We start from the raw sequence: 27,895 nt of genomic DNA on the forward strand, positions 1-27,895 counted from the left end.
CCCTGAACTTAGCCAAGGAAGTGAAAAGCCAATCTGCAGTGGCGAAAAAGAAAAAAAGGAGTGTTCCACCTCCAAGCACCCCCAAGCTGCTTCTCAGACTACAGTCACCCTGCTCAAAAGGCCTCCTGGGAGCTGAAGACTTGACGCCCACTGCCGCCCGCAGCAGGACCATCCTCAGCCAGGAGTTCAGCGGCTTTCCGGTTTCCCCAGGGCTCCCTAGGACCTTGCAGGAGGTGCCTGTTCCCACGCTGCCCTTTGCCTTGAGGTTCCTGCCAGGCAGGCATCTTTCTGGCTCCAGAGATGGTGAAAAAGGATGACCCAGCAAACAGCAATTCTGTGCTATAAAGGAGAAAAATGTACACTGGGCCTTCTGTCTCTCAGTCTCCTCTACAGTGTTCTCTTCCCATTATCAAAATTGGGATCTTGCTGAGCCCTGACTTAACAATTGCTCTGGTCCCTGTCTGGTGCTCCCTAATAGGCAGAGCCCACACCTGTGGTCAAGGCTTTACTTTTCTTTCACTCCCAGTGAGTCCTGCCTGTGTCCCGCCAGTCCTGTCTGATGTCATACCCCCATGACTGCTTCCTTTGGTGCACCTTCATGTCTTGTCTGTGCATTATCTTGCCTCTCCAACTGGATTGCTAGCATCTTGCTTTCCTGGAGAGCTTTAAACTGGATTATTTTTTTACTCCCCATGCCTGTGATGGTAGGACCCGGGGAATACCAAAGGTTAAATTTTGGTTTGCTCTTTGCTGCCTTCCTAAGCACATCCTCCTTTAAGGATGGGAATTGTCTGAAGTTGCTTTATTCCCTCCAAGCTCGCTCGCTATTGGATGCTTAATAGATCATCATGAGCACAAATTGATTGATTTTCTTCTCTCACCTCTGCCCCAATTGCCTGTCTACATACAGTCTCCTTCCAGAGCTCACAAACTCCTGCCTGAATCGATTTAGTATCTCTGAACACTAACTGGCTGTAGGTTAGAAAGCCTTTAACATCTAAGGTTGTAGATTCCAGTTATTTAAAGACAGAGAGTAGCTACATATGCTTAGATAAAGAATGAATTATAAGAAAACACTGTCTCTAGATGATGAAATTATGGTTATTTAATTTTTTGTATTTTTAAAATGAATTTGTATAGCTTTGATCTTTACCAAAAAAAACTATGGGGAACATAAAAATAACTATAATTCAAGCCAAATGGGATTTACATGTAACACAGGGAGCATGCAACTAATTTTGGCCATATTTTTATGATGATGTGAGTTGGTTGGTTCGTATTGTTTTAGTCAATTTACTAAAATCTTTGCTTTAAAATAATATTGTTTGGGGATTCCCTGGTGGTCTAATGCTGAGGACTTGGCACTCTCAACCTGGGCACCTGTGGCCCAGGTTCAATCCCTGGTCAGGGAACTAGATCTGCAAGCCGATCAGTGGCAAGAAATAGTAATAATAAATTTTAAAAATAATATTGTAAAATCACTTACCATTTTGGTATCGGTGCATATGGTTTACACATTTATATATTCTTTATATATATTTATATATTCTTTTCTAACATTAACTTATTATATATCATGAATATTCTATGATATAAGGAATATGATATCATCACTTAACAGATCTTCAGAATTATGTTGTAGACTGTCTGTTAGTCATCCTTTATTGTTGCGTGTTTGGGTTTTCTCTAATCCTATGCTCCTATGAATATGTTTTATAGTTTGAACCATAAAAATACTATTTCCAATTGTCAGATCTACATAACTAATTGCCTCTGTAGGTTTTTTATTTAGCTATGCAATTCACACTCTAAAATGATTTATGAGGATAAATGATACCTAAATAATGCTTTTCAGTCATGGATCAGTATTACGAGGTGACTCATTCAGACAAGCAGTGCCATGCTGGCACTGTTATGGATTATCCAACCACAAACCCTTAGTCTGTTGTTGTTTTATTTTTAACCCCAAGTTTTTATTTGAAATTTTTTACTTCTAAAAAATATTTGACATAGGCCAGTGAATAGCTACATAGTCTCTGAATTCACCAACTGTAAGCACTTGGGTTTTCATTATTATTATTATTGGAGTATAATTGCTTTCCAGTGCTGTGTCAGTTTCTGCTGCACAATAACATTAATCAGCCATGTGTATACATAGACCCCTCTTTTTGGACTTCCTTCCCATTTAGGTCACCACAGAGCACTGAGCAGGGTTCCCTGTGCTGTACAGTAGGTTCTCATTAGTTTTCTATTTTATACATAATAGTGTGTTTTTGTTTTGGGGTTTTCCTTTTTCGGCTGCACCACGAGGCTTATGGGATCTTAGTTCCCTGACCAGCTGTCGAACCTGGGCCCACAGCAGTGAAAGCACTGAATCTTAACTGCTTAACCACCAGGGAATTCCCATGAATACCTAGTTTCTAATGGAAAGATCTTTATATAAAGACCACGCTTTTTTAACGTAGATGAATGGGGAGCATTGAAAGAAGCTAAATGGAAAGCTTGTGTGATATGTGGAAATATTCCCCAAATGATTGTCATCCTAGTTGGGGCCTTTTTGCACCCTTTGCCGTGTTGACACATGTAGCCTGCCCACTCTAAAATGTGTCTTGAAGGCTGCCACACAGAACACGGTGCTGGACTCTTTGGGGGCCCCTGCCAATGAATACGTCATGAACTGCACCCTCCAAAGGCGGTCCCGACTAGAGACTGTCCTGCTGTCTCACTTGTCTTTGTTTCGCTTTGCACCTAGAAGACACAGTGCTTCCCCCATGACACCATAGTTAAGCACTTTTCCCCAAATAAATGAATCAATCGTTTTGTTTTTTAAAATGAATCAATCTTACAGAAACTATTTGAGGATTCTTTCTTGAGTTGAGGAATGTTTTTCTTCTTCCCATCATTCTTGCTAAATTTAAAATTCAAAGCAGTAGCTCCTCATCAAATAATTAAGCTGATTGCCTTGGTACATTGGCAACATCACTTTCCATCTAATTTGATATTCTGTGGGACGCTGCAAAGCCAATTTAACTAATAAAATGAGGCATTTTTATATTAGACAGTGTTAATGATTAGCAGCAATGTGCATCCTATTTTTATTTTGTTAGTTTAAGTTGCCCATTAGCTGCAGTGGTTACCGACTGAATAGCATTCAGGGTCCTGCCAAAGGTACAGACCAGTAATCACCCGGCAGAAAAATGGTTTTGGATCTGGCACTGGAGTCAGATAAGCATGGGTTTAAGTCTTGTTTTTGCACCTTATTGTAACATCTCCTTATGGAATTATCTCGTGTCTCTCTCTTTCTCTCTCTCTTTTTTCCATTTATAAAAACAAGGGTACTATATTCAATTTTAAGACCTAGTATAAAGGTGTAGTAATCCAAACAGTGTGATATTGGTGAGTTAGACACACAGTTCAATGCAATAGAACAGAATCCATAAGTAGACCCACACAAATATGGTCAACTGATTGTCAACAAAATTACAAAAGCAATTCAGATCAGGAAGGATGGCATTTTATTTTTTTATTATATTTTTTTAACTTTCTTTTTTTTTTAATTTTACTTTATTTTACTTTACAATACTGTATTGGTTTTAATCCGCCACGGGTGTACATGAGTTCCCAATCCTGAACCCTCCTCCCTCCTCCCTCCCCATACTATCTCTCTGGGTCATCCCAGTGCACCAGCCCCAAGCATCCTGTATCCTGCATTGAACCTAGAGTAGTGATTCGTTTCTTACATGATATTATACGTGTTTCAATGCCATTCTCCCAAATCATCCCACCCTCTCCCTCTCCCACAGAGTCCAAAAGTCTGTTCTATACATCTGTCTCTTTTGCTGTCTCGCATTCAGGGTTATCATTATCATCTTTCTAAATTCCATATATATGCATTAGTATACTGTATTGGTGTTTTTCTTTCTGGCTTACTTCACTCTGTATAATCAGCTCCAGTTTCATCTACCTCATTAGAACTGATTCAAATGTATTCCTTTTAATGACTGAGTAATACTCCATTGTGTATATGTACCACAGCTTTCTTATCCATTCATCTGCTGATGGACATCTAGGTTGTTTCCATGTCCTGGCTATTATAAACAGTGCTGTGATGAACATTGGGGTGCACATGTCTCTTTCAATTCTGGTTTCCTCAGTGTGTATGCCCAGCAGTGGGATTGCTGGGTCATAAGGCAGTTCTATTTCCAGTTTTTTTAAGGAATCTCCACACTGTTCTCCATAGTGGCTGTACTAGTTTGCATTCCCACCAACAGTGTAAGAGGGTTCCCTTTTCTCCACACCCCCTCCAGCATTTATTGCTTGTAGACTTTTGGATCGCAGCCATTCTGACTGGTGTGAAATGGTACCTCATTGTGGTCTTGATTTGCGTTTCTCTGATAATGAGTGATGTTGAGCATCTTTTCATGTGTTTGTTAGCCAGAAGGATGGCATTTTAAAAGGTAATGGAATAATTAGACCTCCATATATCCCCCCCCCCCAAACCAGTCCATTCTAAAGGAGATCAGTCCTGGATGTTCTTTGGAAGGACTGATGCTAAAGCTGAAACTCCAAAACTTTGGCCACCTCATGTGAAGAGTTGACTCATTGGAAAAGACCCTGATGCTGGGAGGGATTGGGGGCAGGAGGAGAAGGGGATGACAGAGGATGAGATAGCTGGATGGCATCACCGACTCAATGGACATGAGTTTGGGTGAACTCCGGGAGTTGGTGATGCTACAATTCATGGTGTCGCAAAGAGTCACGTGACTGAGCAACTGAACTGAACTGATATTCCCCCCGCCATTAAAATCTGGATCAAAAAGGTAATGGAATAATTAGACCTCCATATATCCCCCCCCATTAAAATCTGGATCCATATTTCTCACCTTATTAAAGGAATTAACTCAGAATGGACCATACCTTTCTAAAATATATCCATGGCTTGACCTAAACAGTGACTGCCCAAGAAGAACTGCCCAGGGAGAACCCTTGCCAATGAAGAAAAAAGTCTGGGCTGTGTCTGAAGTTCTTGGAAGAATAGAAACACATATAAAAACATCTAAGAATCTCTGGTTCCTATTAATGTTAACAAAGAAAATAGCTCTTTTAAAGAGTGATTTTGTTATAGCTTCTAGGGACTGGTCAATCAGGTAAAAATGAAAGGAAAGAAGAGGTTTTAAAATCATAAGGCACAGTTTACAGTGTGGCTATTTTAAAATATACAGAATAGTCCAAACTACAAAAAGGCTGTCCAAAATAGCCTGGCTGAGATCATCCTATTCCTGATGGGCTGCTAGTGAAGGATATTGACTTCAATGTTAACAGGAGCTCTTTGCTATTTGCAACTTCGTTGTGACTTCTTTCTTGTGAGTATATGGCCACACTTTTCTTGCTGCTGCTGCTAAGTCACTTCAGTCGTGTCCGACTCTGTGTGACCCCATAGATGGCAGCCCACCAGGCTCCCCCGTCCCTGGGATTCTCCAGGCAAAAACACTGGAGTGGGTTGCCATTTCCTTCTCCAATGCATGAAAGTGAAAAGTGAAAGGGAAGTCGCTCAGTCATGTCTGACTCCTCATGACCCCATGGACCACAGCCTACCAGGCTCCTCTGTCCATGGGATTTTCCAGCAAGAGTACTGGAGTGGGGTGCCATCGCCTTCTCCGATGCTTTTCTTAAGAGAGCTATTAGTACTTTTAAGGTTAAATCAGTGAATAAATAATGAGAAGCAAGGTGTGGATTCTCATTCTCTCTTCTCTGTGATTTATTTTTGGTTTAGAGCCTTGTGAAAGAGCTCTCACGGGGACCGCAGCCTTTATAGTGAATTAATTGTAGTCCTGTCGAACCCACAAAACATCATTGGGTAAATTTCTGTTGATCTTTACAAAACGCAACCCAAAACGCTCTTCCTGTTTCTGTCTCAGAGCTGTGACTGAGAGCATCAACCAGCTCATCACACTGTGCACGCAGCAAGCTCCTGGCCAGAAGGAATGTGATAACGCCCTGCGGGAACTCGAGGTGGGTCCCTGGAAAGGCTGCTGAGGATTTAAGAGCATGTGTCTGTCTGTCCTTTCCCTCCAGGGTCAGATTCTCCTTGATTGCCTTTTATCTTTCCTAGGAAACTTTTGGGGCCAAAGTTCTAATCTTGAATTCCATCCATCTAGTGGGATGGAATTCAAGAAAAATTAGATTTGGTGAGGTTATCACCCCTGCTTCTGTATTTCCTCTAAGAGTTGTTTTTTTAAGAGAGTCTTTACTTCAAACAGGAAGAGGCCTCTGGTATTGAATGGAGGCTGAGAGTGAGTAATTTCTACCTAAAAAGTTTGAGAGTAATTTTTCTAGGGCTTTTGGGAGAAGCTAGGATAGAGTACTTTTTGAGTAAAAATGGTCTTCTTGTACATTTGATTTTGTAGCATGTAAAGGATACATTAGAGAAAACCCAAGAATAACACTTACTACTATGAAGGTGGCCATGAGGCCCCTGGTGGCCCAGAACACGGCGGGAGCGGGGGGAGGGGGGGGAGTGCTAATCAATTTATATTCATACTTAGGGTTTATTTTCATGGAAAATTTATTTATGCCTGTAGAGTATATGTGGGTAAAAATAAAATCAATGTGTCCACTTGTCCATAAAGCAGTCTTAACCAATTCAGGTTGTATTGCTTATCTCAGTAGATGTGGCTTGGTCATACCCTATGTACCTTTAGTTTTCTGAAATAGGAATACTTACCATGTGAGAGAGGGTGGGCTAGGGGTGGAGAGGAGAGTTAATTGCACCTTCTGAAGGGCCTGACTGAGACCCAGGTCGTTGATCAGGCCACTGATACAGCTGAAATTCCTCCCAGGAATGTGTGTAATGAGCGATTGTGATCAGCATTCTGTGTGTGCCAGGGAGATTGATAATTGGTATTTTTTGTTGTTTCCCTTGTTCTAAGGCTGGGTTGCTTTTTAAGTCATGTTCTCCTTTGTAGACTGTTAAGGGGATGTTGGACAATCCCAATGAACCCGTCAGTGACCTCTCTTACTTTGACTGCATCGAGAGTGTGATGGAAAATTCCAAGGTGAGCCTGGCTTTGCTGTTAGCATCCCTCCACACTATGGGAAAGAATCGTGCTTTGTGTGCACAGGCCTGGGGATGCCCTTGTCTTAAAAGGCTCGTGGTGCCTTTGCCCGGGTGTTTCTCAAACCTAGACATGCATCGCAATCACCTGGGGGTCTTGTTGAACACAGATTGCTAGGCCACACCCACATCCCTAAGTTTCTGATTCAGTACCTCCCAAAATGGGCGAGATTGTGCATTTCTGACCAGTTCCCAGGTCTGGCCATGTGGTCCAGGAGCCACACTCTGAGAACCACTGCTTATACCCTCTCAGGGATGAGTTTTACTGTGAATCTAAGCATGTATGTCCATCAACTGGGACTGCATGCTGGCGAAAGCCTATTAATGACCGTATACGAGACTGTCCTGTGTGTTTCTGTTACCATCCGTTTATGGCATGTGTTCTCAAGGGACATGAGAATTTGTGGGGGTTTTGGGGGTGCAAGCAGTGAAAATATCTAAGATAATACAACGGTTTGTATCCTCCCTTCTCCAAATCTTAACCTTGCTCAACAGATTCTGATTTCTTAGTGTTTAATTTGATATGCGTGGCAATTGGAGGGAAGGTAGTCTAAAAAGTCTTCTTAGCAGAGCAGTAATAATAATATTTTAAAAGGTTGAAAAAAAAAAAAAGGTTGAGGAACACTGACCTTTGGTAGTAACACCAGTGTTTTTGAGAATGTCTCAGGACCAAGTGAAATGAAATGCAAGTCAGCTGAATGGATATTGAGCAGTTGCCATTTGGCTTTGTACGTGGAGTGTTCCTGCGCGTTGGTTTATGTCACGTTTACGTTAGCTCTGGGGAGACAGCAGAGCTCCCCTGGTGGCTCAGTGGTAAGAACTTGCCTGCCAATGCAGAAGATACACGTTCAACCCCTGGGTCGGGAAGATCCCCTGGAGAAGGAAATGGTAACCCACTCCAGTGTTCTTGCCTCGGAAATCCCCTGGACAGAGGAGCCTGGTGGGCTACAGTCCATGCGGTCGCAAAAGAGCCCAACCTATCATAGCGACGGAACAACAGCAAGCCTGCAATGAGAATGGCTCGGGCTCTTCTGCTTGGAGAGACAGCTGTACTGGTGGTGTCAGGAGGGCTTACTTCAAGCTGGGCTAAGACTAGAGTGTGCTTTGTCCAGCATCCTTTATGGTACTATGGATTGTCTAAACGGAGGCTGCACGTGTTTCCCACACTTAGATCCAAAGAAACTGTTCTTCTTAAAGAGGGGTGCAGGGAGAAGGAAAGGAAAATACCGTATATAAAAATACCCACCAACTGCTTTGCAAGTCCTTATGTAAACTGGATTATTTTGTATATCTAGGCAACTTCAGGGAATTTCTTTCTTTCCCCATCCAAGATGGCATCCTGACAAACAAAGAGCTCTGTGTTGTGCTCTAGACGTGAATTTGATAGTCTCCCTAAAGCGTCCCTTGCACATCCTTCAGTTCTACCATCCGTGACCCTGGAAAGTAACACCTGCCTTCCTGGGACGTGAGGAGACTGTAGAAGACACAGCCCCAGATATGGGGCAGACACCCTGCCTCTGCCCCTGTGACCTTCTGTCTCCCCTTGTGCAGGGTGCTTGACCTCCTTGGGTTGGATTCTGAATACTAAAATCCCTTTTGGCTATTATTTTCAAGACCTCTGAAAAGAGAATATACCAGTGATTTTCAAAGTAGAGGGAAATACTTTAAGAATTTAGCCTTAAAAATTTTTTTTAGCCTTAGTTTCAGACTATCTTCCTCTTTACATGTATACTCCTTAAAGACATATTTAGATTTTACTGTCAATAAATAAATGAAGGGACGGGTGTGTTTTTTACTTTCTGGGTGTGTCTTCATCTATAGCTCGGCAGATATATGTGATTTTGTGTGATGGTCAGTTTAGACCATTTGCCCATAGGATGCCCTGTATAGATTTTACTTTAGTGATTGGTGTATATTAACTGTACCTCCTTGAGATATAGATAACTTTTAGAAAGCTTCATACTTTCATTATGTACTTCTCTTTAATGAGATAGAAGCGATATAATTATCTTGAATCTCTTCTTACTCCAAATAAAGGAAAATAATGCAAATATTATAAATAAAATGTCCTTGAGTATGCAAGTTGGAAGGGTAGCCCCTTTATCTCATGGTCTGAAGGAATGCTGGTCACATTATCACTGGTGATGTGTTTTGCAGGTTCTGGGAGAGTCGATGGCAGGGATTTCGCAGAATGCCAAAACCGGGGACCTCCCTGCCTTTGGGGAGTGTGTGGGGATTGCGTCCAAGGCTCTCTGTGGGCTGACAGAGGCTGCAGCCCAGGTAAGGGACTGGTCCCCATGCCCCATGATGTAGGCCTTCCAGCCCATCCTGTGCCTGGTCCACGAGGGAGGCGCGGGGGCCTTCAGCCCCAACTCCAACCACCACCACTTAAACCATGGAAACTGTGGTGGCTCTTTTGCTTCCTGAGCATTTAGGCAAAATATCAGCCAGTTACCCCCAGGAAGAGACCAGACTGGAGAGAACCCTGAATACTATAAAGCCAACATAAGGGTTCAGAGGCCAGCTTTTTAAAAGAAATTTTTTTAAGGTCATAGTTGCAGATAAGTTGTTTAGGGTCGGGGGAGATGGGTACTACATAATTCAAATTCCCTCTGAGGCTTTAGAGTTGCAAAAATCTTAGTCATGCTCTTTTTTAGAATCAGCGGGAAAAAAAATTAGATGCCATCGCTCAGAGACGTGATCAGGCATGTTCCTGGCTCGTCTTTGAAGGTCCTGTGCATTTCCAATAATTACTGGGCTCATGTCACTGAACTTTCAAAAATGTCAGCATTCACCTTGAAGGATTTATCATCTGACAGTTACCTCAAGCCAGGAAGTTGGTGTTGAACTGAAGGAAAACATCCCTAGTTTGGGGAGTGAAATTGCCTCCCTCTTATTCTGCCCCTCGCATCTCAGGAGAAATGAGCTGAGGTTAAAATGCCCCCTCACAGATTCATCTCTTCCCTGTTATTTGGCTAATACACTCAAAGCATTTGAAGAAAAGACCTTCTCTTCTAGCCTCTTGTCCTGTTGGAGACTAAATATTACCTTTATTTTGTTTCCCTGAACCGTCTTACTCATTCTTACTTACTGTTCGAAAAAATTGGCCAAAACACTAAGATACATTAGACTATGAGATGAGAAGCCCTCGTGTAGGGCAGGTTCCAGGGTTGGCTTACCCAGCAATTCCACGCCATCAGTCTACACCCACTTGTTTTTTTCCCCTCTCACGTCTGCCAGCTAAAGAGAAAGCTTCATGCTGAGCCTGGGCCTCCTCAGTCATAAGGTGGCTGCCAGAGCACCCAGGGCTACATGCATCCTTTGTCATGTTCCCCTGGAAGAGCTTCTCGAAGAACAAGGAGACTTTGTTCCCCAAAGCCCATAGCAGACTCCTGCTGGCACTTCCCTGGCCCAAGCGAGCATCAGCTTGTCTGCCACTAAACTCTTACTGATGAGATGACTCTGACCGCCTGGCACTGGGAGTGCCTGAGAATGACTGCTGCAGGCACACTGTGGGCCCAGGGTCCCCCGCAGGCTTATCTAGGTGCACACAGAGCCTGAGCTGTGGCCTTCTTCCTCCCTCCCAGGCTGCTTACCTGGTCGGCATCTCTGATCCAAACAGCCAGGCAGGCCACCAGGGCCTTGTGGATCCCATCCAGTTTGCCAGGGCCAACCAGGCTATCCAGATGGCTTGCCAGAACCTGGTGGATCCCGGCAGCAGCCCATCACAGGTAACCTTGGGCAGGGGAAGGGGGTGAGGAATGTGAGGTCTATGCATCCTTGAGCTCTTGGAGGTGGGTGGTAGGAGACTGGGAGGATGAAGATTACTGCTTTTTCAGAGCTTGCAAGGCCAGCCAGATAATGACTTAGAGGATTATGGCAAAATATGTTGAAGGTGAATACAGGTAGGTGCTTTGGAATGGAGTGCTGGAAGGCAGTCACAGTGGTGTAATCACAGCGCGATTCATCAGGAGGCTCACAGTTCCATTCATCAGTTCAGGGGAGATACATGGAGCGCTTGTTCTGTGCTCAGCACTGAGGGTCACCATGAGTAAGACCCAATAAGCTGGAGTGATTGGGGTATGATGACCATGCCAGGATTGTCAGTGGTTTCTCTGAGGGGCTGTCAGGGGTCACTTCCTAGAAATAGTGGTGCTGAGCCAAGCCCCAAAGCTGGGTCAGAACTGCAGTGCAAAAAGAGCCATAGAGACATTTGAGAACTAGGTAGAATTTGCGACTTTCTGTGATATTTCTGATACCCAAGTGACATGGATCAGATTCAGTAATTCCAGTGTGCTAAGTCGCTTCAGTCTTATTCAACTCTGTGCGACCTGTGCCCTCCTCCAGGGGATCTTCCTGACCCAGGGATCAAACCTGCATCTCTTATGTCTCCTGCATTGGCAGGCAGGTTCTTTACCACTAGCGCCACCTGGTAAGCCCAGTAATTCCAGCAGTATGTACTATAAGGAACAAGAGTGGCCTATATGGGCCAGCAGAGGCAGCTCATGAGGGGCTCGTCCATGCTTGACCCTGGGACCAGTATCCTTGAGGCAAGAGAAGGACCCCAGTAAAGGAGATAATACAGGGACCACCTGGACCCCAACTACCATCAGTGTACCTGAGATGCCTCACCTGTCCAGTTAAGGCCAAAGAGTGTTACCAGCCTCAGCAAAGTGGATCAGGCAGATTCAGAAAAGCAGTTGAGGTGGAGCCTGCAAAATTCTTGAGCCAGACCCCTTCATAAGGTGCCTACAGCCTGCCTGGGGGTGGGGGTGACACACAGCTGCACATAACTGTTAAGCACTTGAAATGTAACTGGTCCAAACCATGATGGGCTGTAAGTATAAAATACAGACTGATTTCAAAGACTTCGTATGATAAAGGGTTATAAAAGCTTAATCTTCTTAAATTGATTACATGGTGAAATGAAATATTTTGGATATCTGAGGTTTAATTAAATATGCCATTTAAAGTAACCTCCCTTGTTTCTGTACTTATTTTAATGTGGCTACTAGAAATTTTAAAATTAGGTATGTGGTTTGCACTGTATTTCTGCTGGGTAACCCCAGCCTAGGCCCTGGGCTATATCCCTCCTGGCTAGAGGTTGCAAAGCATACTGACAGCCTCTCCTCTAAGACCACCTGGAGCCCAGCCCACTCCCATCACCACAGCAGCTCCAGCTTTCTTTTTCTTTGTTTCTTCTTTCTACCTTAATAATTCTTGCCCTCCCCTTTCTTGCTGAGACTCTGGGGGTAGCAGAGCTAGAGACATGGGTTTTAGTTACAGCAGCCCTAGACGTGTGAGTTGGGGGAATCCAGGGCTGGGGACCTGGGTGGACTTCTTTTGAACTGATCCCCTCTGCACTGAAGCGTGGGGGGCCCCCAACCTAGTCCCTGCGTTGTAGGTTTTGTCCGCTGCCACGATTGTCGCCAAGCACACCTCAGCCCTGTGCAACGCCTGCCGCATCGCCTCATCCAAGACAGGCAACCCCGTGGCCAAGAGGCACTTTGTCCAGTCCGCCAAGGAGGTCGCCAACAGCACCGCCAACCTGGTGAAGACCATAAAGGTAGGTCACTGAGCTAAGACCTCAGGAATCTTTGTAACACCTGCTGCAGGTGAGAAAGAGGTATGGTAGTGAAGCTCGGCTCCTAGACTTGCTTCTAGTGAGAGGCAACTTCTCATTTGTTCTCGTGATTTCAGTCACTGAGGAGGAGTTCACTGGTGATGGACATAGTTTTTAGGAAAAACCAACAGCCTTGGTCTCTACGAACCTTCTGCATAGTGTGTAGGGAGGGGTAAGCTATGTGTTTGTGGAGGGGGACAGTTTTGAGGGGCCTTACCATGGTTGTTACATATCTCTGGACTAAGAGATAAGGTGGAAGAAGAAGGGAATGGGAAATTGCTGGGAAAATCTCTTTCATCTTTTAAAAAAAAAAAATCTATTCTAGCCTATGATATCTCTTCCGTTTATAGTTGTTTAAATGTTTTCAGTGGAGCATCAACTTCTTAAAATAGAATGTCCCGTGTCAATAACAAGTTCATCTTTGTGATCGAGGTCATAAACAGGTGCGGGGGTGGGAGTAGCAGGTCAGGGTGCCCTGTGAGGAGGCACTTGCCGTAACTGGGCTGTAGTGTTTGTATCTGGGCAGTCAGACTGTAAACCTGGCCTGCCCTATGTGGGACACCAAGCAGAGAGCAAGCAGCTGACCAGGTGGGGAGACAGCCACCGTCTAGACAGTTGACCCCAGGCAAAGAGCCTCCAAAGGAGACTGTCATAGAGGCAAGCTGCCAGTTCTGTGCAAACCAGACCTGCCGGAGGAAGGGGTGTCAGAGGGCTTGACTTTACTGAAGGGTTTTCACAGTCGTGGAGGTGAGGTGAGCTGCTTTGTTGCTGGGCAAGTCCTGGAGGAGCGGGGCTCCCCTACCACCTATTCCCTCCTGAGGATATGATACCACCCTCCTTGTTCCTGCACTGTGCCTGCATGCCAAGTCGCTTCAGTTGTGTCCGACTCTGCGACCCTATGGACTCTAGCCCACCAGACCCCTCTGTCCACAAAGCCAATTTAATCTTGTGGAGAAATTAGTCAACAGGCTGGGCCAAGCAGAAGCCAAGGAGAGACTGTGCAGCTGTTTAAACAGCCTTTTTAAAAAGTAAAAGGCACCTATTTGAAGATATAATAAGATCGATTGAAGATGAATAAAAAAATTAAAGTTCATGCCCAGGTGCCCCCAGGATCCTGGTGGCAGCTCACTTTAATGAGCATCATGATCCATAGTATTAGAAATGAAGAAAGCTTACATTTTTTAATATTTAATTTGAGCAAGGCCTGTTCCATATTTTGTATAGATCTCTCATTCAGGCCACACAACCAACCACCCTGTGCTTATCATCCCCATCTTTACAGGAAGTTAAGTAACTTTCCTGGGGTGACTCAGCTAGTAAGGAGTGGATTGGAATTCAAACCCAGATCCCCTGCTCTTTCCAAACCCGCTCTCGCTCTTGGCCTGCAGAGTACATACCATGGAGAGACTAACCCCTCTCACCAGCCTGGGAAGAAATCCCTGGGTGTGTTCAGAGTGCTTGTGTGCAAGTTTGGGGAGATGCAGGGGTGGAAGACAGCTGTAGAATTGAAAAGTAGTGACATCATAGTTCATTGCCATGTAATTTACTTACTTCAGTTAAACTTGACCATTTTCTGATCATTTCGATTGTCAAAAAACAGGCTGTATTTAGATGGGCCAAGGAAGGGAAAAGGTAAGAAACTCTTCTTTACAAATTCTGCTGCTGCTGCTAAGTCACTTCAGTCGTGTCCAACTCTGTGCAACCCCATAGACGGCAGCCCACCAGGCTCCCCCGTCCCTGGGATTCTCCAGGCAAGAACACTGGAGTGGCTTGCCATTTCCTTCTCCAGTCCATGAAAGTGAAAAGTGAAAGTGAAGTCGCTCAGTCACCTTTCTTTGCTGCCCCGTTCCTCGGTTTTCAGTCCTGACCTGTCTCCTTTAAGATCTCGTCTCCTCTTCAGATTCTGCTCACAGTGGCAAACCCTCTTTATAGCTCCCTATAGCCAGTGAGCTCTTGGGATGGCCTGAAAGCTAGGCCTGTGCATGCAGGCTGCTGTAACGTGGGGGAGATTGAGGCCTCCTCCCCCCACCAGTACCCCAGGGATCAGTAGCAGCGCAGGAGGCATAGAAATGACCCACTCGCCCCTCAGCTTGCTGCAGTGAGCTTGGCTTTTCAATTCCCATCAGGAGGCAGGCTTTGCTGAATAAACTTTGTTTTTAATTTACTAATAGGAAAATGGTGAAGGTCCTTTCGGTGGAGCATACCATACTACATATCGAATAGATTTCCTGAGTTAAGGAGCGGTTAAGAATTCTGCCAAATAGCAGAACAAATAAATATTTAATTCTCTAAATGCTTGAAATGGCTGCCATCAAGGCTGCATTTTGCTCTAGGTTCTGTACTTCTTAATCAACCTTATTTTTCCCTTTAAATCACAAGGGTACGCCTAAGCACCGCACCTTTCTAGTCCTGAAGAAAGGGGGGAACCTCCCCCTTCCCGGAGGGGCATTGGAGAGCAGGGAGCAGATTACATCACAGTGGGTTATCAGCACCCATTAGAACGTCTGCCTCCAGGAATCATAAATCTCTACTGATGGCATTCTTTGTGATCCCAAAGCATGGCTAGGAAAGAATAAATGTGCGCACCCTCCTTCTGACCAGGCCCTGCTCTCGATGCCGGCCAAGTTGGAAGCACTCGGACCCCTAACCGTGGGTGCCATCTACCTGCTTGTCCCCACATGCACCTGTGCCGGCTTCTCCCTTCCGTCAGCTTCTTACCTAGCCTCAAATCAGATGTGGGGAATGGAATGTTATTTTAAATGTGCAGTCACTCAGGTTTGGGTGCCAAGTAGAAGTTGTGCAACAACGGCTTCTGTTGCTCTGAGAAGCCGGAGCCCAGCCTTGCATTTCACAGCAGAGTTGAAGCTCAGGGTTTTGCCATGAAGTACTTCCTGGGCGTCCAAAAGATACCAGGTACAGCTCTCACTAACCAGTTTAAACTCGGCTGTAAGTATGCTTTGTTGATCATCCTTTTGTTTGAATTGGTAAAGTGGGTTTCTTGAGATAAAAAGGAGGGAGAAAAAAACCTCTTGGGCTTCTTATGCCTTTTCTTGTTGCCTTTTCTAAGGTCAGTAGGAGGGAAGGGAGCCAGGGGTCTTGGATTCTGGTTTGAGGCATGAGCTTAGCCTCACATGTCACTTTCTAGGTGTTAGTTTTGTCACCTGGAACATTGGAGCTTTGGGATTAAGTGATCTTTAAGATCCCTTCTGGAGCTTCCCTGGTGGCTGAGCAATGAAGAATCTGCCTGCAATGCAGGAGACCCGAGTTTAATCCCTGGGTTGGGAAGATCCCCTGGAGGAGGGCATGGCACCCCACTCCAGCACTCTTGCCTGCAGAATTCCATGGACAGAGGATCCTGGTGGGCTACAGTCCATGGGGTCGCACAGAGTCGGGCACAACTGAAGTGACTAAGCAGCAGCAGCAGCAAGATCCCTTCTAATCCTTGAAATCCATGAAGCCTTGATTCTGTTGCACATGCAGAAATGATTTCTCCCCCATCTCTGTGAGGTTTTGCTAAATAAGAAAATTCAGAGTTGCTGGCCCAGGGTGGAGAGTGCCCTTCTCCTGGTGGGGCCTGCGCATTTGGTTCAGTGGAGCTGTTGTTATGGCTGGGGTGCTAGTCATTACGTGACGTGGAATGTCTCTATGAAAACTGTCATGCCTGCCTAAAATTTACCTGTAGCCAGATCTAAGTATTCAGTTTACTGGGGAGTCTCAGCCATCCCCAGAAATAACTGAAATAACTGAACTGAAAATAACTGAAATAACTCTCCATGAAAACTGAAATTACTCTCCATGTAAACAAACCATACTTTCTGACACTTGGTGCTTTTTCCTCTTAAAAATGAACAACAGTGCTGGATTGGAGCTTGGCATTCTAGTCCACAGTCCATACTATTCAGGGTCCTGCCCTTGACCTGCAATGGGCCACATGATTTATGATTTTAGGGCCCATGCTCAAAAAAAAGAAATCTTTTCATCATCCTGTTGATGCAGTTGATGAAACTGCACAATTAGAAAAACCATTCGTTGGAATTTACCTGGGGTAATCATCTTGACATTTTTCATAAGTTCACCTAAAGTTTGGTGACATGATCAGAAATCTGCCTTCCTAATAGACTGAGGGCATTGTCGAAAGTAAAGAAGAGGATGGGAGGAGAGCAGAGAGGGCAAGAGTAGGAGGAATAAGTGGCACCGCCCAGAAGCTGGGCATCTTCCACTGAGCTGGAAGGGCCTGACCTCAAGCAGTCAGTGATGGTAATAGTGTAAGATCATGAGAGCAGCGGGATTGCTCACTGCCACATCACCAGGGCGGTGCTGCAGGGCAGGTAACGGGTGGTGCTGACTTAACACTTAGTGAGCACATGCGGCAGTCAGATCGAAGCCATCAGTGTGAGTGAGTAGCGGGCACGTTGGGTTTCCACTGGGCCTGGAAGAACCGCAAAATGGGCAAGGTTGGGTCAAGGTCAGTGCCTGTCTGGGGGAGAAGGGCATGAGCAGAGGTGAGCTCTGCACAGTTATTAGCAAAGATACTAAATTAACCAGGCTTATGGGAATTCCTCTGAAAGCAGTAGCATGGTGGATGTATAATTACTGTCCCAAGTTGCCAAGGCTTGATTGGAATATTGTTGTTATTCAAATAGCCTTTAAATCTAATCATGCCTGCCTCCTCTTGCCGTGTTGAAAAATAGAAACATTCCCATCTCAAATCCAGTTTACTTCCTAATGCTGGTGCCTCTGGCTTTTTGCTCACTAATTGTCTAAACTGACTTTTATATACTGCTCATAATGGTTACATTAAAAGTTTGGTTGGTCATTTAACAAGAAAGTGTATGTTATTCTACAAGCGTAACTGCCTTCTCAAATGTAGCCCTTTGCTGTGAGGCAGGAGTGCTGTCACTGGATCACAGACTGTTGGTTCTAACAGTCTTGGACTTGAGAATGTGGTGTCCAGGGTTGGGGAACTTTGAATCCAGGTGTTAACCCTTTGTGGGCTGGCCTGGCATGCGTCACAGGCTGCTTTCCTGGATTGGTTTCCAGGCAGGCTGTTAATCGGTGATGTGATGACTCATTCAGTGCTCTGGTCACGTTGTTATTGTTCAGTCACTAAATCGTGTCCAGCTCTTTGCAACCCCATGAACTGCAGTACACCAGGCTTCTCTGTCCTTCACCATCTCCCAGAGTTTGCTCAAAATCATATCCATTGAGTTGGTGATACTATCTAACCATCTCATCTTACACCCAAGGCAAAAGGAGAAGAGGGATATGGTGTTAATCCTGCTAATTTTAAAAAGAAATAAGCTTTGAAAGCATAAGATACATAGACCAAAAAATCATATGTGTAGAGTTCAGTGAATTTTCCTAGGCTGAAGAAGCCTAAGTAACTGCAGCCACATGAAGAGACAGAATATGGCCAGCCCCCAGAAGCCTACTTTGTGCTCCGTTAGTCTCGCTGGCTCAAAACGGTGATCTGACAGCCAACACTCAGAAGTAGTCTCACCTGCCTTTGTACTTTGCACAAATGGAATCATATCATGGATATCATATTGTATCTGACGTCCTTACCTAAACATTACAACTGTGAGATTTGTCCATATTTTAGGAAATAGTTCTAGTTTTTTAAATAGTTTAAAATAGTTTAAACTAGTTCTAACGCTAGTTTAAAATAGTTTAAACTAGTTCTAACTCTAGTTTAAAATAGTTCTGTTTTTTCTCCATTGCATTCCATTTTGCTCATTTCAGAATAGCAGATACAAAAGTCCTCCCTCTGTCAGTTATTCAGGGACGACTGGGTAAACTTAGAAGTTCAAAGTGCTACGCAGTGTGAAAATCTGTATTTTTATAGTTTTGGAGGGAATAGAATTAACTGGAGTGGAAATGGAGGGGCCAAAACATAGTTTCAAAAGTAGGGAAGAAAGTGACTCAGCCACAAGGTTTGGTAGCATGACTGGGGAGTGGAGAACAGGGCACCCTTTGAATCATGTGAGCAGGGAGTTGACGGACTGTGAGGTTGGCTGGCCTGTGAGCCATATACGTTCAGCTTCATTCCTTATCATTGCTCAATTAGCCACTCCGCTTGCTGGCGGAGATCCTGCTCGTCAGTTCTTATTCCTTGTTTATGAATTCACCAGACCTTTTGAGTATTCCCATTGAACCTTTTCACTGGGCGGTGATTGCTGTGGCCCAGGAGTGATCTCTGTGTCTGCCCGCGTCAGGCCCTGGATGGGGACTTCTCCGAGGACAACCGCAACAAGTGTCGCGTCGCCACCGCCCCCCTGATCGCAGCTGTGGAGAACTTGACGGCATTCGCCTCCAACCCTGAGTTTGTCAGCGTCCCTGCCCAGATCAGCTCCGAGGTAGGGAGTCTTCACAGCAACAGCGACACTGAGGCCTGTGGCTAGTTTTGTGTGTCCCTGAATAGAACGAACAGTTAAGAATTCCAAACCCCTCTCTGTCAACACATAGGGCACTGTTATTTTGTCAGTGATGACACGTGCAGTTAATGAAACTATGTTGGTATCTCTCAAAAGGTGATGTCTTGGTTTTATATGTTGAGAACAATCTCTGGGCAGTTTGGGGCTGATTCTTGGTATATGTCAAACTCAAAAATGATACTTAAAGATTGGACGTATTCTCCCCAAGTTCTCCCCATCCAGGCTCCATGTGAGCCAGCTTCCATGGTTCCCTTCCCTCTGTCTTGAGAAAGAACATGACCTTCCTGGGTCAAACTCATTCACTTAATCTGTGTGCCCTGTGCTTGACTTCCACCGTCTGGTTCCAGGGCTCCCAGGCACAGGAACCAATCCTGGTCTCAGCCAAGACTATGCTGGAAAGCTCATCGTACCTCATCCGCACTGCCCGCTCACTGGCCATCAACCCCAAAGACCCGCCCACCTGGTCTGTGCTAGCCGGACATTCCCACACTGTGTCTGACTCTATCAAGAGTCTCATCACGTCCATCAGGTTAGTGTCTCCTTCAGAAACTGCTTGCAGCCTGCATCTGACAGGGCGGGAGGGGGATAAGCCCATCAGGACTTTTATTTAATAGTAATTTTATTGATTATTGTCATCATTTTTTTCTTCTTTACCTCTTTGGGACCAATGGTAGCACTTATCACAACAATACAAATATTAGCTTAAGTATTTGTTATATGGTAGATACTATTCAAGGCATTTCACCTGTATTAAATTTATGTTTATCATAACAACCTTGTAAAGTAGATGCTGCTATTATCTCCCTTTTCCTGATGAGAGAATTCAGAAAGAAATTTAGATAACATTCCCCAGGTCATCCCCAGGTCTGATTGCTTTAGCCTAGGTCCTTCTAACCGTTGTACCATATTGTCTATACCTAGGAGCTTAGGCAGAGAGCACCACTGTATATTGAGCAGGATTCATGGTTAACTTTGGGATTCCCTTGTGGCAATGGCAACCCACTCCAGTACTCTTGCCTGGAAAATTCCATGGACGGAGGAGCCTGATAGGCCACAGTCCATGGGATCGCAAGGAGTCTCGGACATGACTGAGCGACTTCACTTTGTACTTTGCACTTTTGTCCCTTGTGGCTCAGCTGATAAAGAATCCACCTACAATGCGGGAGACCTGGGTTCGACCCTGGGTTGGGAAGATCCCCTGGAGAAGGCTACCCACTCCAGTATTTTGGCCTGGAGAATTCCATGGACTGTATAGTCCATGGGGTGGCAAAGAGTTGGACATGACTGAGCAACTTTCACTTTCACTTCATGGTTAACTTACCTTGCTGATAAGACAAAAAGAATATTCTAGTTCCTACAGTAACTCTTGGCATCCCTACCCTCCTTGGTGATAGCAGGAGCCTGAAAAGTTATTCCCTGCGTAGATAAAACATTTTTGAAGTTGACCGAAGTTAATCGCCCACAGTATGGAATTGCGTCCCTTTCCTCAGTTATATTTTGTCTTTTAATTGCTTTTAAAACTTAGGATTACATCAACTTTCTAATACCTTGCGAAGAAAGATACACTAAACATTTTAACTCCTGCCATAGCCCAGGACTTTGTGAGTAGTATGCAGTGTAGAGAGCATAGTATATTTACACTGGAAATGCACTGATTTTTGTTTTGTTTTGTTTAAATGATGTTTCTATGTTTAAGCCACTGAATGGAGAATCCAATACCAGACTGTTCCATTTGCCTGGCAACCTGCCTGAGATGCAGGGCAGCACCCTACCTTCCACCATGAATAAGCAGACTGAGCACAGGTGTTAAATGAAGAAATGCCTGGGTTCTGCAGACAAGCATTGCCAAGCAAAGGCCAGGGATGCACTTGCTAAAGCAATGGAAAGGGAAAGTGAAGTCGCTCAGTCGTGCCCGACTCTTTGCAGCCCCATGGGTAGTAGCCTGCACCAAATTCCTCCATCCATGGGATTTCCAAGGCCAGAGTCCTGGAGTGGGTTGCCATTTCCTTCTCCAAGGAATCTTCCCAACCCAGGGATCGAACCCAGGTCTCTCACATTGTAGACAGACGCTTTACCATCTGAGCCACCAGGGAAGTCTGGTGGGGTAGAAAGTAGACAGGGGCTCCGGGCCCGCTAGTGCTAGAGCAGGCTGTGGGGCTTGCCCTTCATGGAGCCTTTGTTCAGCTTGCCCTGTCCCTTCTAGGGACAAGGCCCCGGGACAGAGAGAGTGTGACTTCTCCATCGACAGCATCAACCGGTGCATCCGGGACATCGAGCAGGCCTCGCTGGCAGCCGTCAGCCAGAGCTTGGCCACGAGGGACGACATCTCCGTGGAGGTATGTGGGGCTGTTTGGTCAGCCTGAAAGCCTGTGGAAGGACTGAAGAATCCCAGCACCAGGCTTTGGGAATGGGGGAATAGCACCAACACATTGTTGATGCAAGAGTTTCATCATTGGACCATCTTCCCCTGGAACCAGCCTGGGAAGTTGTTGGCAGGGGGTAGGGCACATGTGGAGCAGAGAACAATGCTTTGGTGAAAGAACATGAGTACTGCGGCTAAAATTTGGGAGGAAATGATTATTATCAAAGAAAAGTATATCAGTAAGTGGAGTTACCATATTCAGTTGAATGCCTCAGTAGAGCAGACCTAAGCATGTAGATTTTGAGTGCTTCCGTGTCATATTTCAGCAGTATGCTTTTTGGACTAATGGGCAAATTCAGTACTCAATGCTCTGTGTTTTGTCCATGAAGAGATCAAAGATTCTGCCCTTATTACTCAATATTCAGAGTCACTTTGCCCTCTCTTGCCCATTATTTTGAAGTTGAGAATAGACTTTCCTACTTTGCTCCCTTGAGTTTTTTCTATTACTTATTGCAAAGTCCCCTGATTCATACTTCCTTTTTTCCTGTGTGAAAGTGCCTGAAACTCAAGGTGCTTAATAAATATGGATGGTCTATTGACTGATGTTTCCTTCCTGACCCAGAGCTCATCAGCAATAAACTTTGGGGTCCTCCCTGGTGGTCCAGTGGTTAAGACACTGCCTTCTACTGCAGGGGGCACAGGCTCAGTCTCTGGTTGGGGAATTAAGATCCCACATGTCGTGTGGGATGGCCAAAGAATAGGGGGAAAAAATGAACTTTGGCCTGTCTCTAAGCAGGGTCTTTAGTTATAATTAGTTATTTTTATTAATAGAACTATTTCACTCCAACTTTACCCATCTTCCCCATTTCCAAGGAAAGAAAGAAATAATATCCATTGTCATTCCATGTGGAATGTTAGAATTATTGTTAACTTATTATTAAAGTAGAATATACATAAAAACAGTTGCTAGTCATATGTGTGCAGCTTCATAGACCACCACCAACTAAGCACACTCTGTAACGAGCACCCTGAGCAAGCAGCTGAGATGATGAGCACCCCTCCCACTTCTTGCTCTCCCATTCTTTCACCACCCTTCCAAAGTATATCCTCTGTCTTGACTTCCTCCTTGGGAAGAAAATCCCTTCCTTTTATATGCATGTGCTTCCTATTTATACCATATTTAATTTAACAAGACAACCTTGCCTGGATATTCTTACATTCTTAACTGCAGTTACATTATGAGTGGGAAGACCAGAAGTAATTTGCTAAATAAGACCCTTGAAAGTGTGGAGGTTTCTCTCCACCCACCTCTATCACTCTTTTTCCTTTTTTTATTTTTTATCCAGGATTTTGTTTCCAAGCTTGTGGGTTAGGTTGCTCCTCTCATTGAGTGAACTCTGCTCAAAGCTCACCAGCCCATGTGAGCACTGCTGGGTGGGAGAGTAGCCCAGATGTCCTATTTAACAGGCAGGACATTGTCACTTTTTTAGGAATCACCCCATTCCGTGCTGGCATGTGCAGACCTAAAACACCCAGCATTCTGACCTAGAAATCCTGTCTGTCTCGGAAAGCTCCATGGAAGATTCCCATTGAAGGATCTGATCTTTCCCACCACCAGTTAGCACTCTCCCTCTTTGAATTCCTCACCCCCTTCACACTTCAGAATCATCTAGGCACCTTTCCCCATCTCTTGAGAGCGCAAGTTCAATTCTTTGGGATGGAGAAGTTAAACTGTCTCTCAAACCTGAGAAGAAATGCCTTGAGGGTGCCATTTTCAACAGTGGTATCCACGTCACCAAGTACAGTGCATAGAGCGCCTGACCAAAGCCTAGTGGGCACCTCATCTGGCATTTTCATTGTGTGGTGTCTGGGAAATAGTCCTTCTTTAAGAGCCAATATCATTTTTAGGTTACCCTCCTCCCCATTCCCTGCTTTAGGGGTTCTTAGTTCTGAGGACGCAGCAACCTGAATATTCCCTCAGACCCCAAGGCAGTTCCTTCCATTTGGACATGGTTGTTTTCCCTTATTGGAAAGCCACCACAGTTCCACTTTTCCAGTAATGATGCTGAATAACCCAAAATAAAGATACCACTAGCACCAGTTGAGTGAGAAGCCAGTAGCAAAAGTGTTCCTAGGGCCCACCTCATGCCCCTTATGGGTAGAACTAGGGGGTCTATCCCAGGGGAACCAAGGGTGCCTGGGAGGGCTAGAGTGGAACAGTGGCTGGAGGGTACGCCCAGGCATTTTGACATCCAGTTTTTTGTGACCTCCCTTATCTTTCAAGTGGGCCTTTTTAAATCAGTACAGCTACGTGGGGAGCCATTGTGGGGTGAACTTGACAGATCTGTCTCCTTATCAGGCTTTGCAAGAGCAGCTGACTTCAGTGGTCCAGGAAATCGGGCACCTTATCGATCCCATTGCCACAGCGGCTCGGGGAGAAGCAGCTCAGCTGGGACATAAGGTAACAGACGCTGGGTGCGGGGACCCTGCCAAGAGTGTGCAAGAAGGAGGCGGGGGTGGCGGGGAGAGAGGATATTGATTCTGTTGCTCTTGTTCCTCAAAGGTTCTTGGCCGGTGTTAGAGCCAGGTCAGTGCTGGCCTACATTAGCGAAAAGACCACTCAGCCTCCCTTAACAGCTTCTCCAAAAATGACCCCCTCAAGGATCTCTTTTCACTTGGCATTGAGACAAAAACTGCAGAGACCTTTTTCTGCGGCTTCCCAGGTGGCACTAGTGGTAAAGAACCCGCCTGCCAATGCAGGAGACACAGGAGCCTCACGTTCAGTCCCTGGGTCGGGAAGATCCCCTGGAGTAGGAAATGACGCCCACTCCAGTGCTCTTGCTTGGGAAATCGCATGGACAGGGGAGCCTTACAGACTACCATCCATACGGTCCCAGAGAGTCAGACACGACTGAAGCGTCTGAGCACTTAGCCATGGTCAGACTTTGAGGTTACAAGGCACTTACAGTTACTTCTTGCTCTTGATCTTCCCTGGAACAAGCCAGAGACTGAACTTGGCTTTCCTGGCCTGGTGTCTGCCGTTTTTCTGCCCTGGCTGGCCGGCCTCCTCCCAGTGTGTGTAGGACACAGTGTGCCTCCACGGTTTCTGGTATTGTGTCCGTTTTCAGACATGAGGAAGCAAAGCAGACTTTCAGACTTCCCCCTCGATGGCTAAAACTTCCGTGTGGCCACTCTGTCAGCCCTTCAACTGAGCACTCAGACCCACGTGGTTTTAGGCACCGCATAACGCTTTGCCTGTTTGGGGTCATTTTGCAGATCCTTCAGGGAGCATTGGCTTGTCAAGCAAGCAGCCTGTGCCTCAGCAGAGAGAGGACAGACATTGGATTTTTAACAACATGCAGGGCTTCCTATCATTTATCAGTGCCACCATCAGCATCAATGTGCAGATCAAGAAATCCAGTAGCCAAAATCGTCTCTGCAGGTATTGATTTTAAAAAATCAATATTCCTGCTTTTTCACATTACCTAAGGGCCTACTAAGCTTCCTGCCGGTTGTAAGGAGAGGTGTTTGAGATTTAAAATGGCCAGTGTTTCTCTGCCATTTCAAGTGTGGCCAATTTCATTTCTCAACTGAGCCCCTTTATGATAAGAAAGGGCTTGTCCACCAGTGTGAAATGGTTTGCGAGGGTGGAAGGACAGGCCTGGAGGCTGGCGTACAGTGTATGTGACTGCTGTGGGCAGAATAAGTTTGGCAGAGGAGTTGAACTTTGTTTCAGCAGTTACTTTTATTTAACATATTAATTTTATTTTCTGGCTGTGCTGTGTCTTCATTGCAGAGGAATTCTAGGTGCACAGGCTTTGCATTGCAGTATCTTCTCTTGTTGCAGAGCATGGGCTCTAGAGCTTGCAGGCTCAGTAGTTGTGGGCTTAGCTGCCCCAGTGGCACATGGAATCTTCCAGGACCAGAAATCGAACCTGTGTCCCCTGCCTTGGTAGGTGGGGTAACCACTGGGTCACCAGGAAAGTCCTCGACAGCTGCTTTTGATGCCAGTAGGAATTTCATAAGAAAATCTTTCTAAACTTCCAGGGTAACATCTTTATCTCTGCCTGTATGTTGTTTGTGTGGAAGGTAATTCCTCTGTCAGTGGGTGGCCTGAGAAGAAAACTTACTTGTGTCACTTGAGTTATCAATTGATTCTTGGCCCCTTGGCTAAACAAGGCTCATCTTCTGAAAGGGAGTTCTAGACAAAGGTAGCCTAGGGGCCCTTGGTCCACAGAGATTGTGGGCTGATGGTTAATACCCACCTGGTTCCAGTGTTTTGTGGAGGTGCTCATGTGGGGCCCCAATTTAGCAGCTTCGGTACCAGTTGGAGTGATAAAGGCAGATTCTCAGACCCCACCTGGATTGGTTTCCCACGGCTGCTGTGACAAAGTACCACAAACTGGGGGGCTTAAAACAACAGAAATTTAATCTCTCACAGCTCTGGACTCCAGAAGCCCAAAATCAAGGTGTTGGCAGGGCCACAAGTTTTCTGCAGGCTCTGGGGAGAATCTGTTCTTTGCAGCTTCCTGCTGGTGGTGGTTCTTGGCCTTCCTTGACTAAATCTTGGCCAGTCTCGCTCCCTGGCCACTTTTTTGCCCACTTTTCTGCCTTCCCTTTTCCTGTCTCTTCTAAGGACACTTGTCATCAGGTTTTGGGCCCACCCAAGAAATCCAGGATGATCTCATCTTTGTTGCTGTGTTGTTCAGTCACTAAGTCATATCCGACTCTTTGCAACTCCATGAACTGCAGCACACCAGGCTTCCCTGTCCTTCGCTGTCTCCCAAAGTTTGCTCAAACTCATATCCATTGAGTCAGTGATACCATCCAACCATCTCATCCTCTGCCACTTCCTTCTCCTTTTGCCCTCAGTCTTTCCCAGCCTCGGGATCTTTTTCAGTGAGTCAGATCTTTGCATCAGGTGGCCTAAGTATTGGAGCTTCAGCAGCAGTCCTTCCAGTGAAGGGTTGATTTCCTTTAGGATTGACTGGTTTGATATCCTTGCAGTCCATGGACTCTCAAGGGTCTTCTCCAGCACCATAATTTGAAAACATCAATTCTTTGGCGCTCAGTCTTCTTTGTGGTCCAACTCTACATTCATACATGACTATTGGAAAAACCATAGCTTTGACTATACGGATCTTTGTCGGCAAAGTGATCTCATCTTAAGATCCTTAAATATTCATGCAAGGACCCTTTTGTAAGATCACCTTTACAGGCTCCAGGGTTTGGACATGGACATACCTTTGGGAGGGGTCACCATTCAACCCACTCACCTTCCCTAGGCCTAGGGACTCACAACATGTAGCAAATACTCAAAATTCTGTTTTATTTTAACTTCTGTGCTAACTCACATAAGGAGGTTTCCTGTTCTATCATGTCTCTAAGAACAGAAGGTGTTGAAGTCCTTGCCAGACTTCTTAAATACAGAAAAAAAATCCCATCCCTTTCAAACCTTTGCCCCACAATATGTGAGGAATAAGGACCCCTAGTGCTTGCTATACTATATGGAGGCTGGTGCTAAGGCCTTTACATATGCTGACTTAATCCTTGAGAAATCTGAAGAAACTTACTTACATTTTACCAAGGAGAAATCTAAAATTTAGTATTAATAATAGGATGGAACCAGCCTAAGATGTCTTAAAACGGAATCAGTAGGGAGGATTCGAATCTAGAGGCTTTGCAGCTACAGCTTACTCCCCATCACCCCACCACCTTCCCTCCCTGAGGCAGTCAGGCACGTGGTTAGCTGTGTTCACTTATGCTCAGCGCATAGCATTTTATAGTTGCATTTAAAAAATGTACTTTAAAATATATATATATATATTTACTTGGCTGTGCCAGGTCTTAGTTGCAGCATGCAGAATCTTTAGTTGCAGCATGTGGGATCTGCTTCCCTGACCAGGGATTGAACCCAGGTGCCCTGCATTGAGTCTTAGCCACTGGACCAGGGAAATCCCTAAAATGCACTTTCAAAATAATAAAGTGTTAGTCACTCAGTCATGTCCAACTCTTTGCAACCTCATGGACTGTAACCTGCCAGGCTTCTCTGCCCATGAAATTCTCCAGGCAAGAATTCTGGAGTGGGTAGCCTATCCCTTTTCCAGGGGATCTTCCCAACCCAGGGATAGAAATTGGGTCTCCTACACTGCAGGCAGATTCTTTCCTATCTGAGTAAAACTAATCTAGAAAACATGTTGGATTCTAGCGCGTTAAATATTTTGACTCCTTTAGTACTGACAGGACCCATCCTGAGCCCTGACTCCTGATGACCCATCACTGCTCTTGGTGGTGAGACCAGCGCCCTTCCTGGGGAAGTGGAGATGAAATCCAATACAAGCATGCAGGAATGTGCCCTGGAT

General features: G+C 45.3%; 1 protein-coding gene across 3 annotated transcripts in view; it reads left to right on the forward strand.

Moving 5' to 3' along the window:
- Nucleotides 1-27,895, forward strand: part of TLN2 (talin 2) — a 498,389-nt gene that overhangs the window by 389,837 nt on the left and 80,657 nt on the right. For all 3 annotated transcript variants that reach the window (XM_018054292.1, XM_018054294.1, XM_018054293.1), the window contains exons 33-41: nucleotides 5,919-6,012; nucleotides 6,966-7,055; nucleotides 9,272-9,394; nucleotides 10,702-10,845; nucleotides 12,519-12,680; nucleotides 18,953-19,093; nucleotides 19,519-19,700; nucleotides 21,375-21,507; nucleotides 23,893-23,994. In XM_018054292.1, coding sequence (XP_017909781.1) covers nucleotides 5,919-6,012; nucleotides 6,966-7,055; nucleotides 9,272-9,394; nucleotides 10,702-10,845; nucleotides 12,519-12,680; nucleotides 18,953-19,093; nucleotides 19,519-19,700; nucleotides 21,375-21,507; nucleotides 23,893-23,994 — 1,171 coding nt within the window. The remainder of the gene's footprint in view (nucleotides 1-5,918; nucleotides 6,013-6,965; nucleotides 7,056-9,271; nucleotides 9,395-10,701; nucleotides 10,846-12,518; nucleotides 12,681-18,952; nucleotides 19,094-19,518; nucleotides 19,701-21,374; nucleotides 21,508-23,892; nucleotides 23,995-27,895) is intronic.

Source organism: Capra hircus, chromosome 10 (genome assembly GCF_001704415.2).
Source record: "Capra hircus breed San Clemente chromosome 10, ASM170441v1, whole genome shotgun sequence".
Lineage (NCBI taxonomy): Eukaryota > Metazoa > Chordata > Mammalia > Artiodactyla > Bovidae > Capra > Capra hircus.